At 43.9% G+C, this 26,904-nt stretch overlaps 1 protein-coding gene across 6 annotated transcripts in view; it reads left to right on the top strand.

Moving 5' to 3' along the window:
* Window positions 1–26,904, top strand: part of ACTN1 (actinin alpha 1) — an 86,165-nt gene that overhangs the window by 46,409 nt on the left and 12,852 nt on the right. For 3 of the 6 annotated variants that reach the window (XM_064713561.1, XM_064713557.1, XM_064713559.1), the window contains exons 4-12: window positions 6,265–6,351; window positions 6,886–6,973; window positions 7,876–7,954; window positions 13,820–13,901; window positions 16,941–17,026; window positions 22,279–22,371; window positions 23,501–23,731; window positions 24,278–24,425; window positions 25,015–25,165. In XM_064713561.1, the coding sequence (XP_064569631.1) occupies window positions 6,265–6,351; window positions 6,886–6,973; window positions 7,876–7,954; window positions 13,820–13,901; window positions 16,941–17,026; window positions 22,279–22,371; window positions 23,501–23,731; window positions 24,278–24,425; window positions 25,015–25,165 (1,045 nt within the window). Of the gene's footprint in view, window positions 1–6,264; window positions 6,352–6,885; window positions 6,974–7,875; window positions 7,955–13,819; window positions 13,902–15,531; window positions 15,618–16,940; window positions 17,027–22,278; window positions 22,372–23,500; window positions 23,732–24,277; window positions 24,426–25,014; window positions 25,166–26,904 lie in introns of all 6 variants that reach the window. The other 3 variants (XM_064713560.1, XM_064713556.1, XM_064713558.1) reach the window with 1 other exon arrangement.

Here is a 26,904-nt window from a genome sequence, read left to right as displayed (position 1 = left end):
TGTTCTGGATCTGTTTGTAAGTTCTTCCTATGGATTCAGGTTGTCGTTGTTGCTGTGGAGGTACTCTGCTTCTGAGATATTTCTAGGTTTGTCTTTACAGTGACCATGGAAAATGAGGGAGGTTTGTTATCTCCACCTTGCAGATGGAAGTACTTGGTTTCTCTAGGGAAACTCATGACACAGCCAGGAAATGAGCCCATGATACAGTTCTGGATGTGTATTCCTTCTTTGGGAGAGTCCTGGGGCTTCAGGGCTGAGCTCTGCCTGTTCTCAGCTCATGAGGTCAGTGCAGTCTTGGCATACTGTCCCCAGTTCTGAATTTTCAAACATTCTCTTGGGGCATCTCCAAGACCTGCACCCATCCTATGGTTCATTTGTTCCATGTCATATCAGGCAGATTACCTCAGCACACTGCTTTAACTTATGGAGACTTTGGAATAACTTGGAACTAATGTCAGGGACATGGCAGATGCCTCTTCACTGTCTTGGTACTGAAGAGCAAAATACAAGAGGTCAATGGCTGAATTATACTGATTTTTGCATGCAAAACTTTCCTTCAAATTTCTCAGCTTTTTCAGCAGTAGAAACCTGAGGCTGTTGTTGGCTGTGAGTATGGTTTATGGAACACAAATACACATCTGAGGTCATTTTGTGCCTTTACAAAAGGACTGATGCATGCAGTGTCTGATACAATAGTCCATATCTGTATTGGACCCTTTTCAGACTGGAAAACTGGAAGCTGGATCTGCACCTAGAGGTGGTCTACCTTAAATGGCTCCTTAAAATTTCCCAGAGTATAGGTAACCCTATCTTTCTTTCTTCCTAAATCCCCCCCCCTCTTTTTTCTCCTTCTGAATCTGTTCTCCCTGGCACTTGTTTCTTTTCATCATCTTCTGAGGGATTTATTTTTTTCATCTCCTGAGTCCTGTTCCTGAGTCAGCTGTGACTGCATCTCACAGCACTTAGAAGTCATTTGCAAGTCAAGTGATCTGTGACCAAAGATCACCAGGGCCCACTTATTCAGTATGGACTGACAGCAGTTACCCTGTCCAGAAACAGGCTGTGAAGTGCCATTTTGTGACAGAAGTATGATCCATATCAGTCTGAATAGTGATCTTGAACTCCCCTGCCAAATGTTTCCTGGCTTTCCTTTGTCCTGGTGCCTGTGCAGCTATATGGACAATACATGGGGCTTTCTTTAAACTACCAAAGGTGCCAAGGCACTGCAGTTTAGCCTAAGGTTAGTTCTGATTTTTATACAGAGTGCTTGGGCCTGTGCTGTGATGCCTCTCAGGCCATGTGAGTGTGGTCACAGCATGGCTTTGCCCATCCCAGTGCCTGCCCTTGCACACAGAGCGAGCGCGGGCCACTCTGCTTGTCACCAAGGAGCACAGCCTGCTGCAGGGACTTCTGCCCAGCCTGTCAGGGGCTTGCTGGGCAGTAAACTGCACATCAGCTGTAAAAATGGAATTTACTTTGGACAGCACGGAAGTTTATTCTGTCCATGAAAGGGATTATGAACCTTTCTGAAGCATGAATTTTAGGGACTTGCTTGAGACTTTTAAAAGACATCATGTAGCAGCAAGGTAGAAGGTCTGCCAACCAAAGAGCTGGTAATAATTCTGCACCAAGCAAAGAGCTGTAGATGCTGTGGTCAGGTTGGACTGATGTAGAAGGTTTTCTAGGGAGCTTTTCTCCCAGAGAAGCAAACCAGCATGCAGCAGCAGCGTGGTGGTAGTGGCTGAGGGAGCACACTCCTTACCTCAGGGGCTTGTTCCATCTCTTGTGTGTCTGCTGGGCAGCAAGGTCCTGTGTGAAGGATCTGCAGTCCAGCTGTAGATCTCTGTACATATTGGCCATCAATGTCCTGGTTTTTTGAGGGGTTTGGTTTTGTTTTGTTTTAATCTAAGCATGTTAGCCAGAGTCAAAGTATGTGTGTAGAATCGAAGTATCTTGTGGCATACAGCAGATCTGTGTAATCTGGATCAAGGAAGACTCTAGCCAAATGGTTTTCATCTGCTTTTAAATCTCAGTGTCATCTGACACCTCAGGAGCCTTCTTTTGCTGTAGTAGATTCCATATTCATGTCAAATGCTCCTGGGCTTTAACAAGCTGAATAGGTCAAGTATGTCACCCTAGGACAGGTTTATTTTTACTAAAATCTACATAGAAGGTTGCTGTTTTCTTAAACAGATCTTATTTACTTGAACATACAAATAACTTTGGGTGAACTGACCCCTATTCTCACCTGCACAATTAAAAGGAGAAGTAAAGCTGAGGGATTTCAGTGATTGCAAAAGTCCCGTCTGAGTAAAACACCTACTGAAGCACCAGGCAGTGCAAGGATACATTTATTTCACTGTTAAAAAAGGGGAAGATAGGGTCTCCCTATGTCAGTGAGTGAAGCATAGCATTTATTTGTCCCTGTGTCCTGTCCACTCTGTTGGAGACTTGAGAGCTACACCCTCACTAACAATGCCAGCTGTCTGTCCTAAATCTGACAGGACTATCAGGAGCAACATGCTTTCTGAAGACAGGAACATGGATAGTTGTCCGCATATTTGGCATTTGTTTGACAAACAAAATGCAGAGCAGCCTTTTTGTTGTCACCATTGTTGTTCTAGGTCTCCAATTCCCAGATCATAATGCTACCCTGCCAGTTGTTCATGCCCTGCAACTTTTCTCCATGGGGTAACCAAAGGCTCTGCTCTCATGGACAGCTCAGAAGTATCTAGGAGGGGATAACAGTTTCTGTGTTGCTGATTCTGCTTCTAACTATCCGTGGCAGGAAAGGAAGCTTAATAATTTTTGCATTTTTCAAAATGAGTTCATGCGTTTAAAAGAGGTGGTGGCATTTCAAAAGGCACATCTCTGTGGCCAACAGTACTGTAGTTCTTGCCTGCTTGGTACTTGGTGCAGTGATAGGAGCTGGGTGAAAGCATATTCACTGGTGCAAAAAATTTCCCTCTAGTGGATGCAGATGCTTCACCAGCTTCAGCCAACAACTGATCAACCCTCAAGTTGAATGTAAATCACATTGATAACATGTGCTTGTGCTGCTGTTCCTGCAACAGCTGCTGGTGCTGAAGTGCACACAGTGCTTGCAGAGGCCCTGCCTAGAAAGAGCACTTGGAAAGCAGAGTCAGGCTTTTAGAAAATACTGTCTGATTACAAGCCTTTTAATACGTGAACTGCTCTCACATTACTGAGTCTTCCTTATATCAGCAGGGACCAAGCATACTGTCTTTAATTAGACATTAGATTGTTCTAGCTTTATAGTGTTGTACTCAACTTTTTAACAATCCTTGTGGAGTTTCTTTTTCTTCATCACCAGGAAGCAAGAAAGCTCCATGCAAACCTGTTTTGCAGCCATGTTTTTTGCTTTTGTTTCTTGGCTTATCCTACTATACTAGAAAAAGACTGGCAGCAGATGCAGGGTGGTGAATTCTGAAGGAAAAGGAGTTTGTCAGTAGGGAGTGCTGGGATGGAAGACCAAGAGAGTGAGGGCCAAAGAGCATAGAGTCTTCTGATCAGTCGGGTTGACTTTGTAACCAGGTTTCCAGGAGAGGAGTTTTAGCACTAGAAATGAAAAATGCTTGCCTGCTTCTAATAAATAATAACCATTTTGTCTATTTCAAAGAGCAACAACAACAAAAAAGATAGAGGATTGTGTAGCTTGTTAAATGTGTATCCTGAGATGGATCACTCGCTAATCTCACTGACATCAGTATCTGCTTGGTACATGGTGGCACTGTGTAAAGTAAAATGACATGTAGAGATGAAGTGGTAGAAACATTCTGGATTTCCTCCACAACAGCTTTGTTTGGGTGCACTGCTAAAGAATAATCAGATATGGGAACAGGGAGCACATCTTTCTTTTTAAATGGGTTTTGCTGTGAAGAGCACTGGGAAAGAAGGGATGCTTCCACGTTAATTCCACCAGCTGACTTTATAAAACCAGAATTTTAGAATGTGACCAGAACGTAGTGCTGAGTTCTTACGCGATGTTAGCAACTTTACACTGTCGGTTTTATATAAGTGTCTGGACCTTTATTTCCAATTTAAATCCATGGAGCAGTAATATTAATTACCTGTTTCAGCTCACTGATTGATTTATTACTATTCATGAAGCATTTTCAGCATTAAAGTATTGTCATCAGATTTTAATCAAGCCCATTAAAGAGCTCCATTTAGTTTCAGGTCTTAAATATATCCTAGAAGGGTCCTGCCAACTGTTGGGGGTTTTACAAGCACTGGGTTTTTTGATTTTTGAAGATCCCAGTGATTATCAATCACATTAACAAAACAAGCTGAAAATACAGATACTGTCTTGTATATTTTAGCTGCAGTATCTCAGGTATTTGTAAGAATAGCGAGGATTCTCCTTGATTGCAGTGCTTTACTGGAGGGATGAAGAATACAAAAAGTACAGAACTGAATACACTTGCCATCATATGGCATTTTCTTGCATCAGCCTAGCAGACAACCCCCTGACCTCAAAATGTCTGTAAAAAATTAATTTGGGTGAAAACCGTCAACAGGCAAACACAGATTTTTCATGCCAGCAAAATAACTGTATGTTTTTTGTACTGAACTGAAAAGTTATTGGCGGTTTAATTTTGGGCAAACTGATGACCCAATAAAAGATCTTAGTGTACTCTGAAGTTTAGAAAGGAGCAGAGACAGAGTTTTACTGCAGTAGAACAAGGTAGCATGTCTTGTTTTCTGTCTTCTGCATCTGTAAATCACTAATTCAGATGTATGTCAAAGGACAGTAGAGCTTATTATTCTGATTTACACTGCAAGTTGCATGACATGTATCTCTAAATCACAAGCTTTCAGGAATTTGGACACAATTTCTGAAAATCTGTTTTTGGGGTGTGTACTGCTGGTATGTTGGTTTTGAATACAATGAGGTTCACATTTTGAATTTTTTTCATAAGAAGAAAAGCAATTTTTTAACAGCTTAAAAGGAAAGATTAAAATATAGTTAATTTTGTGGCGTTATCCAGACAGGCGTCAATTGCCTATACCACAAGTTGGGCTTGTCCCAGAGCCCAGTTCCTGCTGGGCAGCTTTATGAAAGAAGTGGCATGGAGGAGTCTACAGTAGTACAAAAATGGTTCCTGACAGTCTTCTTAGGACTTGAATTATTCTACCTCCAAACATTTTCTTACTGAAAATACTCTTGTAATTTGTCATTTATTTGTGAAAGATCCTGCCATATAGGGACCTGTCAGAGAATGAGTAGGAGAAAACAGCTCAGCTGGTTTCACTATCCAAAAAATGTGAAGGCTGTAAATTCTGTAACTGTGTGTGGGTATATATATATATATATCTGTGGAATTTTTGTAGATGTTGAGGATCAGTACTTGAGACCCATCTGCTCACTGTTTGGCTCTAGTCCATACATGATGGAAGCTTCTTTCTGGGCCAGCATTGCCCCAAGCACTTGTTGTTCTCAGGACCTTGATCCTTCATCCTAAACAGATTATAGCTCACACAGTTGCCTTGTAAAGCCTCCAAGTTGTTGACCCTTGCTGATTTATGCTGTGGAATCTAATGAGCAGTAAAGCACAGTCTGCTCACAGTCATGGTTTATGTTATGTTCTGTGCTGACTGGTCAGCATGAGTCCTTGGTTCTTCTTCCACCGGGATGTGTGGACATTGAGAAATCGTCCTTTGGCAATTACATGACTGAAGGAAGTCCTGTACAGGAAGTCTGATGTATTTAGGCTTGTTTGAAATCAAAATGTTTATGGTGTATGGTTTTCTTGGTTTTATCTTCACAGGACAAAACCAGCTGTCAGAGCTCATCTGCTCTGGGAATTGTCACTGGTTCTTCTGGTGTGTTTATGCTGGGGCAGTTCTATAGGTGACTTGGAGTAGATATGAGATAAGAGAAGTAAGGCTTTTCCTTTTCCCAGTTTGACTTCTCTGACTTCTAAGTAATAGTAATTATACCTGAGGAAGGTGCTTTTAGGCCTGTGTGGGGAATTACACTGATCTAAATCAGTGTTTATTCCCAATCTTTAGGATCATCTGTGTCTGTTTTGCTCTCAGTATTGTCCTGCAAAATCTGATTATGGGGTACTGTACCTATCAGCAGAACATCTGGGAAGACAGGGAAAAACAGTTTTTAGCAGGAATTCCATTCCTTCCATATGCAAAAGGGAATGTTCCCCAATGCTCCTTTTTTACAAGGATTTGCAGTTGCAACTTTGTCTATTTCTTCTCTTTCTACCTTTTTTTTCCCCTCCGCAGAAATCGTGGATGGCAATGTTAAAATGACCCTTGGAATGATTTGGACCATCATCCTTCGTTTTGCCATTCAGGATATCTCAGTTGAAGGTAAATTTTAGTTCTTTCCTGACACTGTTCAGTAGTGGAAAACTGGAGTAACTAAATGGCATTGCCACCTAAATGGCCCAAAATGCCCTCTTAAGTAAGTCACTGAAGGATCCTTGGGAGCTACCCTTCCCAAGCTGCCCTGTCATCTCATGAACTTTCATGGCCAAGCTCAAGCACAGTGAGATGAGTTTTTCAGATGCTTCTCCTACAAGAGATTTCAAGGGTAGCTCAAAAGGATGACTGAGCCTGAAAATAAACTTATCACTTAAGAGTCCTACAAGACTCTCTAGTTCCAAAAAGCTATCTCCTTATTACTGAATTTCATTAAGAAGATAATAGTAACAAAACTATCCTAGTACACTTTACCAAACAAGAAATTCTCTGACAAGTGAAATTTAATAAAGCACAATTTAGTGCAGTCTCTACCAAAGACGATTTGGTGATGGCTTTCTAGCATATGCTCCAGAGACTCCTGTTTTCTAAGAAAATTAGTTAATTTATGTGTTTTCTTTCCTTTTTTCTTTCTTTCTCTAGAAACATCTGCTAAAGAAGGACTTTTGTTATGGTGTCAGAGGAAGACAGCCCCCTACAAAAATGTAAACATCCAGAACTTCCATATCAGGTGAGTTACAGGCAAGAACTTAGTTTTACAATCTGTGTTATTTTCTGATGTCTCTCAATATGTTCAACAATATTCCTGGCAGACTTCCCATGACAATGCATGTGCACATTACACAAATAACAGTGTGGTCCAGAGAGATGCCTAGGAAACTGGAGGCAGAGGTTCTAAGAGGATCCAAGTACCTCATTCAGGTTACAGTCTCTCCTTTCATAAAGTTCTTCAGGGCACTGAGTCCTCCAAGAGCAGCATTTGTGGCATGGGCTAAGCAAGAGAGCTTTTGCTCTGTGAAAACTCAGAACGCTTTAGCAGCCATGACAAAAGGACTGCCTTCTAACTTTTGTAGTATGGCAGAGCTGGGAAGGAAGAAGAGGTTCTCTTGCTCTGCTTTTCATATTTCCAATCTTGCAGATGTTCCAGTGAAGATTCTACATAATAGTGTTTTCTCCAGCACATCTTGGAGCCTTGTATGAGCCATACAAAGTAAAGCACTTCTAAGCTTAACTGCCATCAGTGCAGCTGGCTGGGGACATCTGCCTTTTCCCTAAGGAATGTCCTTGTTCGTCCTTTGTGGCTTGGGTCTACACCCTTTTTCAACCTCGAGCTCGTGTGCTGCACAGGACATGCACAGAGGGTTCAGCACAGAGAACTGCAAAAAATGAGGTCCCAACTCACTGGGCAAGTTGTAATCACAATGGATTTTTGTAGGGGTTGAAAGGAATCTTCATTGCAGTTTCATGCACGTACAAGATATCTCTCATTCCCAGCACTTACAGAAGCACTCTTAGTTGGAAACTAAACCAGAATTAGGTGTCTCACTGCCTTGGTGCCTTCCCTCATGCTCACCACTGTGTGTCTCCATGGCTGAGCAATGTTCATTGTTTTTTCTTGTGTTTCTCTCATAGTTGGAAGGATGGCCTTGGTTTCTGTGCTTTAATTCATAGACACCGTCCAGAGCTCATCGACTACGGCAAGCTACGAAAGGTACAAATCCATTTGTCTATCAGACCAGATGCTTGGCACCTTAGAAGTAAAGAACGAAAAGAATTAGCTTGATAAACATAATTGGAGAACTTCAGCACAAGCTGGCAGTTGCAGGACTGGGGGGGAAGGAAGGAGGGGTGAATCAGTACATTCAGGCTTCTTGGTGAAGCGTGAACTTAATGAGCTTCCTGCTTGATTCCCTGCTTTCAGACAGCCTGGTATGAGGCACACGTGCCCCAGTCCCAGCTGATGAGCAAAAGCTGGCAAACTCAGTAACACCAAATGTGAGAATAGTTCTGTGCTAATGTCACAGACTAGTGAGTCAAATCAGGCTTAACATTTCTGTGGAGAGCTGGAAAGAAACCAGTTTTCTGGTGTTCAAAATGCTCATTGAAGGGTTTGTGTGCCCTCACTGGACGCTTGTCACATGCTTCCAGCTTAGCACTGAGTCATCTGCAGTGCTTCTGGGCTTCTCCTGGCATGTAGGTATCAGGTGCCAAAAAAGCATTTGTCAGAAAACTTAATTTTACTTAAATACTTATTCTGGTAGCATGATAACCAAGCTGCTCCGAATTTTTCTCCCTGTGTGGTTTGGAGACAAGATTGATGAATGGATGATTGCAATAACCACTTAGTGGTTTATTCTGCTCCCAGTGTCTTGACCCAGCAGTGCAATAGAAGATCAAACTGGGTTCTTGTCCCACTGGCATTCCTGCAGTCTGCTGAGATCCACTTTTTCACTGCATCTGTGCCCATATCACCAAGAGCATAATGAAATGTCACCAAGAGCGTAATTCGTGTGCCATTGCTGGGGCTAACACAAAAAGCTTGTCCATCAGGTCTCCTGCTGGACTGTGTGCGTTAAGTGCATGTGTGCTTGGTGTTAGCTAGGGAAATAAACATTGAAGCCCATCACCAGCAAACCTGGGCTCCTGGATCACCATGCAAATGAGCAAAATGTAAATGACCTAATCAAATTAGCATCCCAGAGTCCATAAATTGTTCAATGCCTGATCTGCTTTTCAGTAACCTTTTAGATCTTTACTGTCTTCCAGAGCAATCCGTTTTTCTGATCAGTTTTAGTGTCTGGAGTCAGCACAGGGGGGAAGACTGTACCTGTTTACACAAACAGCAGCAAGAAGAAAAGGAATTATTAGAGTAACATTTCCATGCCTAATGTTGGGAAAATAATGCAGCTAAGCAATGTGTGCCTGACAAACCCAGGCAGGTAAATGCTGCAGAGTACTCTGTTACCAGCAAAGCCCTAAGCCAAAGCCAAGCAAAAACAGAGTGAAGGAAAGTGAGTTATTTGTTGATATTGACTGCAGGCTTTTTAGGGTGAAAAATAGTGTGATTGTTCTAGCCAAATTCCATGTACACGAGAGGGGATTTTTACTTTTGGAGTAAGGTTAAATGGAACCAGCATCTTTTGATCTCTGCTTGCTTTTGATCCCGTCCTTCATCTGGTTCCCTCCGACCTTCTGAAGTCTTCTCACACTCTCTGTATCATTTTTATTGTTGTTCTGCCTCAGTTACTCTAAAGAGGTGAGATTAAATGTATGTTGGAGAACTCTACAACAGCTGAAATCTTGAGCAAATAGCTGGGAGGAACTTAAGAGCCTAGTCCTTAGCTATGGCAGTTGATGTGTGCTGAAGGGAAGCACACATCAGATATGTGTAATATTTATGCTAGATATTTGAAACCAATTGAGGTATATATAAACACAGAGGAGGCTGCTGAGAGACAGCCATTGCAGTGGATAGTAGGTTAGAGATCCACCTCAAGTTCTCTTCCAGCTCTAGGGAGCAATTAGGGGCATCTCAGTTGTGTGTGCCTTTGGCAATGCTGTGTGTGTTTCTGTGTATACACATACACAGAAATCTATGAGATGAAGAGGTGAAATCAGTCCAAGCTGCCCAGAGTTCTGCACTGTACTTCTTGTTTGGGCAGCATTCTTCTGCAGCTTGTGTTTTCTGCTCTGTCACTGGGGCTGTGTCTAGGCTACAGGCCTGCATTGGCAGTGTGTACTTGCAAAAGGTAGCCAGCCAGTGTATAGCCACATGTTTTCCCAAAATTTAGCAACTTCTTTTGTCAGCACTCTTTTGTATTGAGTTTGTTCCTGGCTATTTTTCCTATTCTAGCTATATTAGGAATAAGCACAATTCTTTTCTGCATACAGGCACTGCCTAGCTGAAGTTATTTGTACAGTCCAGGCCTCAAAACACCAGGGACAAATCCAGCTTGGTGTTGGTGATAGCCTGACATCCCAGCTAATTGGTTAGATAGTTTCTATTTAGTGCAAATCTGTCTGCTATTATTCAGCTCACTGTGGATAAGGTCTTGGGATTCAGCTCGTGGTCTGCAAGTGAGAGGTATGCAGAGGATGGGGTTTCCCTTCCTCCTTTTACCTTCACTGTAGGTCAGCTGTGAGCTACATCTAAGATACTTCTGTCAGTGTTGACAGTGATTGACTGCTGGCTCTGACACCCCCTCATATACCACAGTATGTATAGAACTGTGGTCTGTGTGCTGCTGTGTTATATGCAGATATTTCTGAAAACATGAATTTTGGATTTCTTTCTTAGTGTCTTCAGTTCTGGCAGATACAATAAGTGCTTGCTCTCTCTGAATTTTCCTTCCCCTCCATCTCCTTTCCTGATTGCTAGTTAATAGATAATGTTTTTTATGTTACTGCAATAATTGCCTTGGCAACCTTGTGTGCTGCAAGGACTTGGAAATAGCTGGAGGAAGAGAGGAGTCCCTGCATGAATTAGGGTTGAAAGATGAAGAGCTGTGATAATCTTTAGTCAGCAAAAGCAGAGAATGAGCCAGGTTGGCTCATTCTAGGGCAGGTTTGCTGTCTGCCACCACTAAGACAAAATACCTTCTCCATGGTGAAGCTATAGATTTCCTTGTGGCTTACTCAGCTAGAGTCTGGCAAGTTATTGTTCCTTTTCATGCCTCTGCCATTGCTATGTTCATGTAAATGGAATTGCAACCAAGACATCTCCACAGCCTCATCTGGGTCAGTGCTCTTCTGGGTGTGTGTTTCAGCTGTGGAAGGAATCAGGGGACAGGTGGCTTGTCTTTTGTTTGATCTGCTGTGTTTGGGTCCCTAAAGTGTGCCTGCAGCTGTGGTGCTTCAGTGTGAGGCTTGGAGCTGCCTGGCCAGTCTTTATTACCTTGCCCCTTTTCAAGGGTATCAGCTGAAACAGGTGATTTGAAATAATGATTAGCTGGTGTACAGTAGGATGGAACTGAAAGTGGTGGAATTGGGAGGAATTTCATAGGGCTTGAGACCCTAGTCTTGGAAGAGCCCCAGGGAACCCTAACTCATGCAGGAAGAAGTATCATTGTTGGGATGAGCTGCTCCACTGCTCTTGAGGGGTGAAGGTTTTCCTGCTGGGAGCAGAGTCTTGCTCGAGTGTAGCTCTCTGCTCGTCTCCAAGCTAGTCTTGGACTTAAGTAGCTTGCTTTCAGTAGTGCTATCTTTAGTTTCATTCCCTAAGAGATATTGTGATCACACATCTTTCTGCATTTGAAGTTGAAATCTGCTGGCTTTATCTAGGTGAGTCTCCAGTTTCTCACACGTTAAAAATTCCAGCCCTTCCTTTGGGACTGCCCAAGCTCAGTAAGTTTTCCCATCAGGAAACCTCTCCCAGCTTTCAGCCAAAAATTTCTTTTTAACCTTTGGCAAGAGTACTCCTGGTGTTGTTACTTGCAAACTGATAGGAAAGCTATCTGCAGGGACAGATTTGCTCCTCCTTTTCCTCCAGGAGAGGCTGGCAGATCTTCATGCAGCTTGTTCAGATGGGTCTGTGCTAAGGAGGGGTTTGTGTTAATACTAAACACTCTGATGGTTAATAACCCTGATGGTCACGGTTAGCATGGGGTCAAATTTGCTACACAGTGATGACATTTCTACAGAAATAAAAAAAAGGCACATGTACTAGGGGAAGACTGGCAGGGGAGCTGCCACTTGGCATTTCTGCATGCTCCTGCACTTGAGTGAAAGAAAATCTGTTATTTTTTTTCTCTCTAAATGAAGCTAGGGCGGTGTCTACACTCAGTGAACAAAGTAGGTTATATACCACCTAGTCTCACCTCCTCAGATAAGGCTTTTGCTTATGCTGTGGGTTCACAGAGGCTTCTCCACACCAAGCACAAAGGACAAGTAGGTTGGAATTGAATGGTTCCTCTAATTCCATAGCATAGGATGGTTCCTTGTAGCTGGAGAATAGTAAAAATACACTGCTCAGCTCTGAAGAGATGGATGTAGATATATCTGATGTAGTCACCATTCTATAGGAGTGTAGGGATTTGACACTATGTCATACTGTGGCAGCTGCTGGCTTCATCACAGAGTGCCTGTGCAACATTACCTTGCTTAATATTGACTTGTTCCAGTGGATTTAATGCAGATCACTGTCTGTTTTAGTGGCCTTTCTGTGTGATTTACTTTGATAGGTGAAACATTGCCTGAGAGAGACATTCATCCAAAGGAATATGTTGCTGATATTGGATGCCAGCCTAATACGTGCTTAATTCCTAGGGAAATGCTGCAGGAAACTGCTTTTCAGAGCAGCTCAGTTTCCTAGTTCATGGAGGCTGTAATCTGAGGGCTACATAATGACCAGTGCCATAAAGGAAGTTTTATTCATGCCCTTACTCTGTCTGCCCAAGCCTGCCTAGCTTCATCTTTCCTGCTGGGTGTGTTCAAAGGAAGCTGCCTGTTGATTAGAGTTGAGGCACAGCTTAATCTTCCAAGTCAGTGCAATAAGCAAAGGCACATGATTCAGATAGAAAATAAACAGAACATGGATGCTGCTCTAGAAAGAAGGTGAAATAATTTTACTGCCTTTTTCCTGGTTTTTTATGTGGGTCTCAGTGGGAACAGCACAAATGACAATATGGAGAGTAGCACCCCATCTTTCCTCCCTCCCAAAAGACACCAAACAAGATGGCTGAACACTAGCAGTTTATGCACAACCTTTCATCCAGTAGAAGCCACATGTCTCAACAGTAGAAACTGATAAAGCAAATGTCATTTGTCACCTATGAAGTGGATTGATCCTTCAGAATAGTGAAGTGTCATGGTTATACATACAATATAGGAACAAGTTGCTATGAGAATCTTACACAGGTTGTCAAGTGTCTTGTTGCTGATTATTATGTTTGAATGCTGGACACAGTTTTCAGAGTCTTTCATTTTCAATTACATTTGTTTTTCATGTTTCTGCACTTTAAAATCTGCAGAAGGTTTATATAGAGAGAAATAGAAATGTACTAGGGAAATTACAAGACATGCAGAAGGAAAAGCCATACTCAAGGCAAAATGGGTACTTTTATATGTATTTATTCTGTAACGATTTGTTGGAACATTTCTCTTCCTCCCACTCAACTAGTGTTCAACAAACTGTACACTAGCTAAGGACAGCACCCGTTGCAGATGTTGTTACTATTTTAGTATTGCTTAGATGTTTTAACAGATACACAGCTCTGCAGTTCTTTAAAATGGAACTTGCAAACCCAATATAAGCATGAGATGTAAATGTGAGATGTGGTCTCATCATTTACTATCAGTATGATGTGAAGCTAACGTTACTTATAACTAGGTTCAAGACAAAATGCATTATTCCTTTTTTTTTTTTTGCAAGTGCATAGACTGTATGTTGATTATCATACCAAGAGTCCCCAGGCTCTTCTTTCAAAGGGAAGCCAATTGTTTCATCCTGTTGCATGAGGCTTCACACACAATTTTTGTCTGGCAAGCACAGTTACCTGAACCAAAGCTCTTTCTTAGAGAAATGCTGTGTACCTTGTTAAAAGTTGCTGCTGACGCTCTTCCTCTGTGTCTTTTCCAGGATGATCCTCTCACTAATCTAAACACAGCTTTTGATGTGGCTGAGAAATATCTGGATATTCCGAAGATGCTGGATGCAGAAGGTAAAGTACACTCCAACAGCTTTTAACTTGTTTTTTCTCAAGAAATTTTCCACTTCTTCTAGGTGGAGTCCTTTTGTACAAGATTCCAGTAACCTCGGAATGTTCCCTGCGTGACTGTGTAGTAAATGTATAGGGAAAAAGTTAAAATGGAATAATGAGTCACATATTCTGCTTCCCTCTTCCTCCTCTGTCCTTCAGTCTTTCAAGTCTAGCGTGGAGGTCTTAGCTTGGGGTTGACACACAAGGCAGAGATGACTAACACCTGTCATCTGCTGACTGAAGTGTTCCCTTTTAATTATCAGGCCAAATACTGAGTTAGTGGATGATGTAGGCCTGTGTTCCTTTTGCTCCAGGGTTTTTTTTTTCTGTGGTCTTTCTGACATGCTGGTATTTTTCCTTCTGAGGGCATGATATTATTATCATTATTATAGACTACTTTTTCTTGACTACTCAGAAGTGTTTGGCATGAAGATTCTTCACTGACTGGGTCTGGAGACCAAGACAGAATTCCGTGTTGTTCAGAGATGCTTTTGGTGCTGATTACAACTGCATCCCTGAGGCCCCTGGGACAGCCAGGATTACTTTTCAGAGTCTTGTCAGGACCAGCTTGGCAACAGATTTTGAAGACTGTAACTCTGGAGTGCAAACAACAGCCTGAAATAGTTCTCTGGTTGTTGGCTGTTTGCCTAAAGCCAGCAGGCTTCAATGGTAGAAGCTGTATTTCAGCCTAGAGTTGGACAGGGGAAGCAGTTAAATGTTTTTGTTAAATCAAGCAGTGAGAGGAGCAAAGAGGAAAGGTGGGAATAGGACAGCCAAACCCAGTGAACCTGTATTTTAGTAACTAGGATGTTCATATTCCTAGGAGGTATTTCCCGTCCCCAGAGATGAGTTTTGCTTTCCCTGCATTCATTATGCTGAGGTTAAAAAAAACCATGAGATTTCCAGTAAATTCAGACGTTTCCTGCCATTCTGTAGGAAATACAGATACCTCCAAAATAAGCGGATCTAGCTTCAGATCTTAGCAAAAGTAGCAGTGATGAAGAGGGCCCCTGGCAGGAGTTCTCATTGCTCCTTACTGATCTCTCTCCTCCCTCGTGGAGTCAAGCTAATGTGCATTCCTCCACACCATTAATTCTGATCTCTGGAGGTGTTGAGTTTCCACTGAAACTAATGAAAGGGCCTTTTGAAATTCAAGCCATCATTGTGTTGAAATGGAGGAGGGAGACATGGAAAAGAAGGGAGAAAGTATCTTTCCAGAAGAAGAGAACTGCACGGAGGAATTGCAATGTAATATGTCTATAAAAGTCATGTCAACCTGATGCCTGTTTGGGTTGATTCAATCCACCAATCACAGTAATGTTCTCAGGACAGGGAAGTGCTGTGACACAAAACATGCTGATGTATGGCTGCCTTAGCCTGGCCAGACTCTGGAGGAAATTGTGTGATGAGGGAGGGGAACCAGAAGGGTGATCCTGGGTTCTGAGACACACACATCTCCTGGGGAAGCGCTGTGAAATCGCTGTGACACGCCTGCGCCGCAGCAGGCCTCCTGAACACTTGTGGCTCTGCTCCTCCTCTGCTTTCCTCCCATCAGTTGATTATGCTCTTAACATGAGGTTTTTTTTGACAGACATTGTTGGAACTGCCCGTCCTGACGAGAAGGCCATCATGACCTATGTTTCTAGCTTCTACCACGCCTTCTCAGGAGCCCAGAAGGTATCGCAGGATCCCAAGCTCCCTCCACAGAGCACACCTGCTGCCGTTGCTAATGTCCAAACCTTTTTTTCTTTCTCTCTCTCCTCTCTAGCTACGGGCATCTTTATTATTATGTTCGTGGTAGAGTTGGCTGTTGGTTCAAAGTGGTGCCCCAAATACAATACACGGGGCAAGGAAGCCAGGAATCCCATTTCCCTCTAGTCAGCAGTACTTCCAGTGGCACTTAGGTATGCCACACTTTGGCACACATGCAAATTTAAGGGAGTGGGGAGCTCTGCCTTCTCCATTTGCCTTATGAACTGCTGTCCTGGACTTCTTGATCCTGGTAAATCTGAGCTAGGATGCTTGGTCTTACAAAAAGTAAAGATCACCACATAGATGCTCTGCCCAGCAGGAAACTGCAGCCTCCCCCCATGGGAAATTACACAGATACCTATTCACTTTTTTTTTTGTCTTTTCCAAAGATGGAGAAACAAAGCTGACTGAGGTTTTATGAAGGGTTTAATGAATGGCCAAAGCTTTGCCTTATGTATGCTGCAGGTTCCAGCACCCTTGCTTTAAGGTCTGAACTTGCTGCTTTCTCAAATTGTGCCACAAATTCAGCCCCAGTTCACCTGGGGCTTATAAAGCAGGTCTAACAAGTACATCCACGGTGGTTTTGTAAACAGAGCATTGCTCATCATGACAGAGATGCCTGGTTTTGTTCATTTGTTTCCTTTTTTCCCCCTCTTTTCTCATCCATGTTGGAAACCAGGCAGTTGAGTCCTCGCTACTTCTGGCTTAGCCATTTTCCTGTTGGTAATGGAGTCACTTAGGGAAAACATTTTGTAGGTGAAACCTTGTACACATCTCTTGCCAAAACCAAGCAGCCTCCTGTACTTGAGTGCCGTAGGAACAGGCAGTGCACGTTGCAGCAGAGCAGCTCCTGTGTAGGAAGTGCACTGCGTGGGAAGGCTCTGATCTCCAGCTCCTTGGCGTACGAAGGGCCTCGAGCGCGGGCGTTCAGATCTCCAAACAACTTGTTTGCATCCTTGGGCCGGGCCCCCAGACTGCAGCTGTGAAGGTGCAGAGCCCAGATCCTCGTCTCAGGAGCCCCCTGGATTGGGGGGTAGGGAGGGGTGCCGCTTTGAGCCACAAGCCAACACTGCTAGCCACCTTCTGGTCCGAATTCCCAGCTCTCCGCATGGAAATCTGTTTGGCCTGTCCTGCAATGCATGATGGGAAGTTTTCTCCCCCTCTCTCACGCCACCCATGATTGTTTTGTTTTATCCTATGTGCTGCTTCTTACTTTATCCTTTCAACCTCTTTTCCTTCTCTGCACAGATATTATAGGCACGCTAAGGCCGGATGAGAAGGCCATAATGACCTATGTCTCATGTTACTACCACGCCTTCTCAGGGGCACAGAAGGTGAGACTTTACTGCTAACAACCCCTCCCTTCACCCTGCCCTGCCCACCTGTCCTCTCCAGTGAGGAATGCCAGACCCCCGTCCGCCCCAGGGCGTCTGCAGGGCAGCCAGTGCATCCAGTGATGCATTTGGATATGCCGTCTGTAATCTTGCTGGAGAAGTGATGTAAATGTCCTTTTGGACACACTTGAGCTGCTCCTTCCCTCCAGTCTCACAGCACAGCAGAGAAGAAAGCATTAGGTAAAGCTGGCATTGGAAGATGAACGGATGTTTGCTCTGACAGAGGCAGTACCCTTTCAGTAATTAGTGGGCATTGTCCTGACCAGGCAGTGCACCTCCAGAACTACCACAGTCAAATCTGCCCACTCCAGGAAATCACAGCCTGTCCCTATTGGGCTGCCATCCTGCCTTCCACACTCCACTAGATCAGTGGTCTTTTCCTAGGCTGAATCATCCGTGAGCTGGTTACATAGCACTTTTGTGCTCCAGCCATGAAGTTTATTTTTACCAGGCCTTCAGCTTTCCCAAATTCACTTCCATTCTTTGTTTCTCCCTTGTAATTCTCCTGTTTCCCAAACCACCTATATGTCTTTTTATCTTTCCTCTGCCTTGCCCATTTCCATAGCTTCAGGCCTTCCTTCTTCCTCTGATTCGTCTTTACTCCAAAGTCCCTTTGCCTGACATCAGGATGTTTGGAACTAAACAGTTGCAGATCACTTTTGGGCAAGCAATTTCCTAGCAGTCCTTTGAATGAAGGAAAAAGGTCAATTCTTTTCTCCCATGTCATTACCTGCCTGGGCTGTGGCCCTTCCACAAGATTACTGCTAATTTCAAATAGGAGACTTTAGATCAGTAAAATCCAAAATCCAAGACTATGTTCTTCATGTTACAGACAGGCCTTTTCTATTTGAAACACAGTCTTTGTGTTGCCCAGCTTGAGGGCTAATCTGACTCCAGAAAGATTCCATCTCTTTTGTTCGAAGCAGTGCTGATGGTCCCAGCATTGATTCAGTTTCCATGCTGATGCTGGCTTTCAGAGGGTAAATGCAAGCAGGAGTTTCCAGGGAGCAGCTCTTTAGTTCAAGCTTTTTGTTCTTCGCCCAGTTTCATATAAATTACATGATACTGTCTTGTTTCCAAGGAACTGGGAATGTGTCCCACGGCAGTGCAGTAGACTTGCCCATTTGGCATAATTGGTGTAGTCATGACTTTTCCGCTAGGATCCTGTGGGTTTTTGTTCAAAACACTCAAGACCAGTCTGCAAGCTCTAGCCAGCTGATACTTGCCCAGGAAGACTGTAGTTTGAGAAATCATGCCAGCCTCATGAAAAGGCCTGATGTTTGCCAGGTGCCCCTGAGGGACTGCTCCATGCAGTCTGCTTAACCTGAGGAGCTCCAGATGAGGAAACATCAAACCACAATATGAGGAGAGTTGTAGCCTGCTGCAGAAACAGCCATTCCGCTTACCAATCTCTTCCTTTTCTCTCTGCACCTATTCCATGAGTTGGAAACCTGTTCGGCAGGTTCCATGCTCTGATCAGCAATTTATGTGGATGCTCAGTCTGCTGGGATCACTGAAAACAGTCTTCTGCTTGCCTCAGGACCTGAACCATGTAGCTGGCGCAAAAACTACACATGAAGTTTCTTAGTGTTAATGTTTCAATCTCACGTAGTCCAACAGGCTTACAGTGAAGATTTAATACATAATTCATTTTTTAGCAGTCCTAATGGGCCAGCAACTCAACTGTGCCCTGGCAGGAGGGGCGCAGCTCCTTTTTGGAGCTGCCCTAGTCATAAATTAGCCAGCTAAGTGACATAGATTCAAACCCGCAGGCAAATGCAAAGTGATTGCTGAGTACAAGCCCCTGCCCAGATGTTACTGTGTTGCCATCTCATGCAGGGTTAGATGACTTACTGTGGTATCGCTCAATTTTTCACCCAGATTTTTCATTACTGCCACCAGGCCTGAAGGGAGAGTCCCATGAACTGCTTTCTGCTTCTTTCATTCTCTTATCCTGAGCCTTTGAAGGTACAGGGTCCCCAGCCTGACTTGTGTATGTAGATGGCTGCTTTTTCTCTATGCCTTTTTTTAAATATATATATTTGTAGGTATACTTGCTTTGGTTGGTTTGCTTGTTTTCTAACTGCTTCTGACTTTCACACTAAATGCATGCAACTACTGGTTGGCTTAATATTTTGTAAACTTGTGGCAATTTCTAACTAATGTTTTACTGTTTTATTAAGAGATTGTGTTTGGTGTATAGTATTTTGGAGTGGTCCTCTGAGGCCAGAGGACAGCAGCAGCCAGGCATCTTCCCCTGAGGCTAGAGGACAGCAACAGGCAGGCATCCCTACATAGTGCACTGTGGGAATGCCTTCCTTCATGGTCCTCCTCAGCAGAAAGACTTGGATCCATGAACTAGAGAGACTGCAAACTCTACACCTATCCTCGGCAGTTCAAGTTATGGTTGAGAAGCACAGAAAAGACAAAAGTCAGATAAATTGCTGCCATTCAGTTTTTCGTTTTGATTCCACCAGACAGCATGTGCATCGACACAGCAGCGTGGTATAAAGCAAAATGAGCTTGCCCTCCCCAAGACTCTGAGTGCAAGCAGTACAGTGTGTCAGCACAGTGCTGCACTGAAGCTGATGAGCTCACACAGGTTCTCCGAGAATACAGGTGTGCAGCTTCCAGAGCCCAGGATTCTGCATCTTCTCAGTGCAGCCCTGTGCCTTGTGGGCATCTTGGCTTTTTTGGAGTTAGCGTGAACATCCTAAATGCATCGTTGCCTTTAGCAGTGTGGGGAAAAAGCCAAAACAGCTTTTTCCGCTGAACTAATGAAGGTGTAGGGGGAGCTGCCTTGGCCTCATGTAAACATCTTGGTGTGCCACTCTTCTTTGACCTGAAAGTGTTTCACTTTAGTTTTGAGGTTGCCATCCCTGTGGATCAGCTCATTAGCAGTAGTGTGGAGGGTATTTGTGAAGATTGCCTGAAAGCTCTGGCATCCTTTTGTCCTACTGTAACGTGTTGCTTGTGATATTAATGGTGATTGTGGCCACCAGGAGCCTTTCCTGTGGCTGCAGCAGCAGCAGCACACTATTGCCTGGAGCAGTAGCAGTTCCGAGGCAAGTACTGGTGGCAAGTACTGGTAAAGAAAGCCTCTACACTCCTGCCATTAGGATAACACAAATAATGTCGTAACTGCTGACATTCTTGGGGTCTTTTTGTTTGGACAGTTGCTCAACACACATATATACACACACATATTTAAACTTGGGCAGCTGGAGAAAGTCTATCATCAGATACATGTAAATATGCCTCAGTGGAAGGGGATCCTGCCTGCACAGCTGGCTGCTGCTGCAGTGAGCTCATGGGGTATAAGAGTAAGAAAGTTAAATGAATACCTCTCCTGGAGTGATTGAGATAAACATTAGGTACTGCCAGTTCCCTGCAGTCACTAGGCATATCATGGTAGGGCTCTAGCAATGTCTTTTTGCCATACTATTTGGTCCCATGTCTATAGTTTTCTCTGAATATCAGAAACCACTCCATTAGAGTACAAACTTTAGTTAAAAATACGTCAAAGTACAAGCTTTCTTAAATGTAACCATTGTTTGCACTTTTTGCAGGTTTCTTTTTAAGTGAAACTGCTCCTTTTTCTGTACAGGTCTCTCTGATGTGTTTTAAATTAGCTGATAATCTGTGTAACTCATAGCTGGTCCACTTTAGTGAAGGGGCAGATGACTGAATAGATGTTTTAACAGCTCCGTTTCACTCTACAAATGAATAAGATTGCTGTGTCCCCTGGGACCTTAGCAATCCCTACATCACTGTGTAGCCTATGACTTTATTGCTATTCTTGCTGCTTCACATCAGCTGCAAAATTTAGAGTTTTTTTCTCAAATGTCCTTGAAGATTGAATAAACAGATAATAAAAGGTCTTTTAAAAATAGAAAAAGGTTGAAACGTACCAGCTATAAATTCAGCAAAACTTATTTTGGCATCAGTTCTAAATGTAGTTTTGAGGCAGGACACAGCGTTCATAGTTGGTTTGCTGTAGTGTTGGCCTCTCCTCCTCATTTGCACTCAGCCTCTCTAAGGAGTAGTTCTCCCAGTGGGGCCCGTGGGTACCTGTAACACCTTCCCCAGGCACCAGGGCCACAGCTGCACTGTGGGGTCTGAGGAATCCCCTGATGCATCACAGGGGCATCTCCTCAGGCTTTGGGGCATGGCACACACCATGGGTAATGATAAAGGAAGCTGATGACCCCCAGATACATTCTGTACAAGGATCAGCCTGCTTGTATGTCCCCCATGCCAGACACTGCTTCTGAGTTCATAGCAGGAATTTTTCTGATCCTTACTTTCCAAATTCATGTTCTGACACGTTGAGCTCCCTGCAGAGAACCAGGTTTTGGTCTCACAGTGAAGAGAAAGAAGGAAAGAAAAAAACTCCAAACCTAAATAGTAGCAGTAGGATATTTTTTTATTGTGAGACTTGCTTTGGAAGAGTAAGCAGAAAGATCACCCAGAAAAGTAGGGGGAAAAGAAATCCTCTTCTCAGCTGGATCATAAGACTCTGAATATATGGTAGGTGTATACTTCACCATGGAGGTGGCCCTGTAATCAGTGCCAGAAATATAGTGAAAACTGGAAGACAGTTCTGCTGGGCAGAATTTAAGATTAAGTGGAGTATCTACCATTTTATCTTCCAAACAAAATTAGGAATTTTCTCCTAAGTATAGGGTGTGGCTTAACTCTGTTTGGGTAGTTCTTTCCTGGGATAAAAGTATGGAGACAGTCTCATCAGCTTGACATTAGTCTGTTACTGCTGTTCCAGCTCAGAATGCTGGTGTGGGGAGTGGAGATGGCAGCAGAAACTCTACCTGTCTTTGTGAAGAGGTAGCCAGGGTAGTAAGCAAACAACAAGGCCCTCTTACAGAAGCAGCTCCAGAAAAAGCATAGAAACATTGGTTGTCCCACAACATATAGGGTAGAATCAGTACAGCTGAGAACCTCTGAAGAAGGGAAAAACCAAATCATTATAGAAGGGAAAAACCAAATCATTGTAGAAGGCCAAATGGAAAACAGAGAGGTCAGGACAGATGTCTCAAAGTGCAGATAGGTTGAGAGAGCTAAGGGTAGGAGATTGTACCTGCAGGTATGTAGCAGGAAGCTAAGCTGCAGGTTTTGGTTTGGGTTTTATTTTTTTTCACATTTTCCCCTTCTTCCATTTTTCTTCTCTTTGTTAGGCGGAGACAGCAGCAAATCGGATCTGCAAGGTGCTGGCAGTCAACCAAGAAAATGAACAGCTCATGGAAGACTACGAAAAATTGGCCAGTGATGTAGGTGTTGTTTTCTGAGTGGTGATATGCAGAAAAGAATTGCATTTAATGCTGATAAGTAATCTTGGGGAGTGCTATTGAACCACTGCTATTTTCCCTAGAAAATTAGTTTTTCCTCTTCAAATTAAGGACCAAAGTTACCTTTAAGACAATCTACTTTAAAACAAAAAGTTTCCACAGAGAGACGTTGAATTTCTCTGTTTATTAGGAGCCAACCCAGAAATGCTAAAATGGAAGGAAAAATCAAGTTGCTTTAACTTGAATTTGGCAGGACTATACAAGATCATTGCATCTTCCATACAACTTGTATCTTAATATACTGTAGAAGTCAGGAGTTGGATCAGAGAATAAAAATTAGTGATACTTGAAGAAAGAAATAGGCATTTACTGATAATGGAAACAATGTATCAGATACAAGCTGGAGGCTGCCTTTGTTAACTGAGAAGGCTGACAGACTGACAAACAGGGAAACTACAAGAGCCCAAATGTGGACTGGAGTATGTTTGTGGTAGATAAGTAGGAAAAAGATGGACAATAGAAGGGCAAATATAACCCATAAGCCTGGTTTCAGCCTGATGTGAAAAGCATAGGACACTTCTCCACTCACACTCTAGACTGCCTATTGCATTAGCATTTTGCCAGCTCTCCAGATGGATTTGTTATGGAGGTATATTCAAGAAGCAACAGGGACTTTGAGGAAACTAGAGTGGGCAAAGTGTAAGGCTGAACTGAAGGCAAGAACTTGATTTCTCCTGTCAGATTCTTCTGGAGATAAGATGACAGAATCTGAAGATTCTGAAGACAGAATCTTTTAGTTATGCAACAGTCCACCAAAATTCTTAAGGGCTTTAACATAATGGTTTTGGTCCTGCTTGTGCAAAAACTGTGTCTTAAGCATGTTGGATTGGCAGTGCTGCAGCTAGCAATACTACTTAGTGTGGTAGGGAATGTGCTGCTCATTAAAAAAAAGTACTTCCAAAAAAGCTGGCCAACTTTCCCTTATGAACCCTGCTGGTGGCAGAATCTTTCTGACAGCAAACATAAAAGTAAATGGTCCCTTATGAAATCAGAGCAACACCTGCAGTTTCAGCACAATTTTCAGTTCAAGGCTTCTTATTGCTCCTCACAGCTGCTGGAGTGGATTCGTCGCACCATCCCCTGGCTGGAGAACCGGGCCCCGGAGAACACCATGCAGGCCATGCAGCAGAAGCTGGAGGACTTCCGCGACTACCGGCGCCTGCACAAGCCCCCCAAGGTCCAGGAGAAGTGCCAGCTTGAGATCAATTTCAACACCCTGCAGACCAAGCTGCGCCTCAGCAATAGGCCAGCCTTCATGCCCTCCGAAGGGAAAATGGTCTCGGTGAGTGCGGGGGACTGCTTCTGTATACCCCAAACATGCCTAAAAAATGAAAACTCCTTTCTGCCCATGAGTGGGCAGAGAATGCCTACCTTCATAGTGACATATTCTGTGAGAGGAACCCTGAAAAATACAGATCAGGGAGGCCATGATAGGAGAGGATCAAGTGATTGTTGCTTCCCTGTGTCTAAATCAGACTCTGAGACTCTTCACAAGTTGCATGTCTTTATGAGATGTCTCAGTGGCTTTTGTTGTTCTGATTCAGAAACGATTGAGTTTTATTAAAGTTTGATGGAGGGGAACTTAAAACTCCAGAGGTGTTTAGAGAGGCTTTTCTTTTGCAAAGGGTTGTATCCTGGGCTTCTAGTCCTGCTTGCCTTAAGTCTGACAATTTGTCTCCCTGACTTGTCTGCAGAGCCCTGTGAGATGAAAAGCTCATGCTCACTCCCTCCCATCAGTTGGAGCCGTGTAGCTCACTGAGATTAATGCTGGTGAACATCTTCCCTCCAGCTTCTAACTTGCCTTTCCTTCTCATGTTTCTGTCTCTAGGATATAAACAATGCCTGGGCTGGCCTTGAGCAGGCTGAGAAGGGCTACGAGGAGTGGTTATTGAATGAGATCCGGAGGCTAGAGAGGCTGGATCACCTGGCAGAGAAGTTCCGGCAGAAGGCATCCATTCATGAGTCCTGGACAGATGGTAATGCCAACCTACATGCTTCCTGTAGCCTGACACAGTGCTGACTGTTGTGTAGGGAGGAGGAGATGGATTGTGCATGGGTCCTTCCATGAGAGTTTCCTCTTGAGAGGGCTAGATTTATTTCTTATTTTATTAGAAAGCAGTGTATGGAAACCAGCTTGGTCTCTGTTCTGCATCATGCAGTCAACATTAGCATTTCCTAACTGCAAAGTGAGAACTTTGGCTAGAAGAGAGGAGCCACAGAGCAGAGGAGAAGTTCCTGTACAGTAAATGCTGCCATTGGCTCTAACAGGATCAGCATAACCCATTTTGCACATACTGAGACAAGTCCAGTGTAAACTGTGACAGTGCTGGCTTAAGCTACATTATGTGCCCTTCTGTGTTGTTAATGGCAAACTCACACTTCATGGTTTGAAAGTGAGCATGGAGCTTCTCTATGCCAGCAGGCACGGGGACAAGCCTCGGGTGGGGCAGCTGGAGTGAGGCTGATGCCTTTTGAGGGCCCTCGAGGGTGCCTGGGTGGCAAGAGCTGCCTTTGGCCACCCTGGGTCCTGTCCTTCATTCTTGTGTCCTTTGGCTCCCTCCCCAGGTAAGGAAGCAATGCTGCAGCAGAAGGATTACGAAACTGCAACCCTGTCGGAGATCAAGGCCCTGCTGAAGAAACATGAGGCCTTTGAGAGTGACCTGGCTGCACACCAGGACCGCGTGGAACAGATTGCTGCTATTGCACAAGAGCTCAAGTACGGCACCCCAGCCACATCCCATCCTTGGGGCCACGGAGGCTTAGTCAGCTTTGCCCTCTGGAGAGCAAAAAATCCATCCCCATACAAAAATGCTGGGAATTCCCAGTGTTTCCAAACAGTATCTAGGATACTGCTATCCAGTATCCGGACACACCAGAAAAGCAGGCCAGAAAATGGATGAGCTGTGGGTGCTGTTGAGGAGGTGGTGGAATTATACTCCTAAGCCAAGTTTCCATCCTCTTCCAGTTCATTATGCTGCCATGAGCCCTTTCCTACAGAGTCTGACCTGCTGCTGGCACATGCTGTATTTAAGACTTGTTATACTGTCATACTTCTCCAGGAACAGAAGGAAAGAGCCCTTCGTGGTCTCATTCATTCCCCCACAAGTACCTGCACTGTGTGCATTCTGTTCAGCATTTGCTGCAGGGCATCCTTGCAGCAGATCAGCTCTTTCCCTGCTTCACTCCAGCTTGGAAACCTTCAGCTCCACTCCTTTTCCTGGAATAATACAGGTTACCAGGAGAAATGAGGGGCTCATCAGGATTGCTAGAGGTACCAGGCAGGCAAAGAGCTAGCAGCTGCAGCACAGGGAGGTTTTGAAACCCTGCATGTTTCTTGGCAACAAACAGTCTGAACTACTTGGTTTTGACTGTTTCCTATTTTTAAAAGATTTATACATCACACTAGCCTATCTGGAGTCTGGGCCAAGATCAGTCCTCTTGGGTTGAAGAGCTGTTTTTCTCTAAAAAATTAGGATTATTGGATCAAGATCATTATCTTCTTTAACAACAGAGATTTACAGAATTGCTCTTTTCCACTGGAGGATTGACCTTGGAACAGGAGGAGGATTCAAGGCAATCCTCCATGTCAGTAAGATTAAAACTGAGTCTGTCTAGTCAGCAAGCATTACCTGACCTGCCACTTCCAAAGTGCACACTGCATGTCAGGCAAAGCAGCTGCAGCTCTAAGAGCAACAGGGAAGACTGAGGCTTAAGATATGGGAGAGGTTATTTCTTCTCAAGTGTGAGAACAGCAGGCTCTGCTCATGTTGTAAAAGCCATCTTCCATTTCAGCAAAGAGGCCATGCCCTGAAATATCATGGCAGAGCTCTTTTCTTCCCCAGAGACACACTTACAGAGATGCAGAGGGCGTGGAGGAAGCCACTGCAGCTACCCATGGCAGGAATATTTGGGGCCATGGCATGTTGCCCTCCTTGGCTGCAGTGGTCCAGCACAGGTGTGTTAAAGGTTAGGCTTTCAGAAGGAGTTCTTTCATCTGCAGTGCTGGCTTTGCAGCAAAGTAGATCAAGCAACTGATCTGGATTTAAAACCTGGGAATGAAGTTATATTTAGCCCACATCAGTTACCTGGGTAGTTTACTGGAGGACTCCACCAGCAGCTGTGCCCACATACCCTAGGAGGGCAATACAATGGCATGAAGAAATAAGGCTGGGGGGAAGCATTGCTACCTAAAGAATTGCTCATCAGATGGCTCAGGGTCACTCAGTGATTTATTCCTAGTGATTTATTTTGGGGTTTTTTCTCAAGGCTGACACTTCCCAGGTTGGCTGGTCTCCCTCTGCAGATTTCTCCCTCTTTGCCCATGTGCAGTGCACGAAGCAATGCAAGGCTACAAGCTTTAGTGTGCCCCTTTGTTCTCCTTTCCCCAGTCATACTTTTACCAGCCTGTGTTCCTTGAGTGTCAGCCTATAGACATGTCAGCAAAGCACTTCTTGT

Source organism: Zonotrichia leucophrys, chromosome 5 (assembly GCF_028769735.1).
Source record: "Zonotrichia leucophrys gambelii isolate GWCS_2022_RI chromosome 5, RI_Zleu_2.0, whole genome shotgun sequence".
Classification (NCBI taxonomy): domain Eukaryota; kingdom Metazoa; phylum Chordata; class Aves; order Passeriformes; family Passerellidae; genus Zonotrichia; species Zonotrichia leucophrys.
Note: the sequence above shows the minus strand (reverse complement) of the source record. Positions and strands in the feature narration are given on the sequence as shown.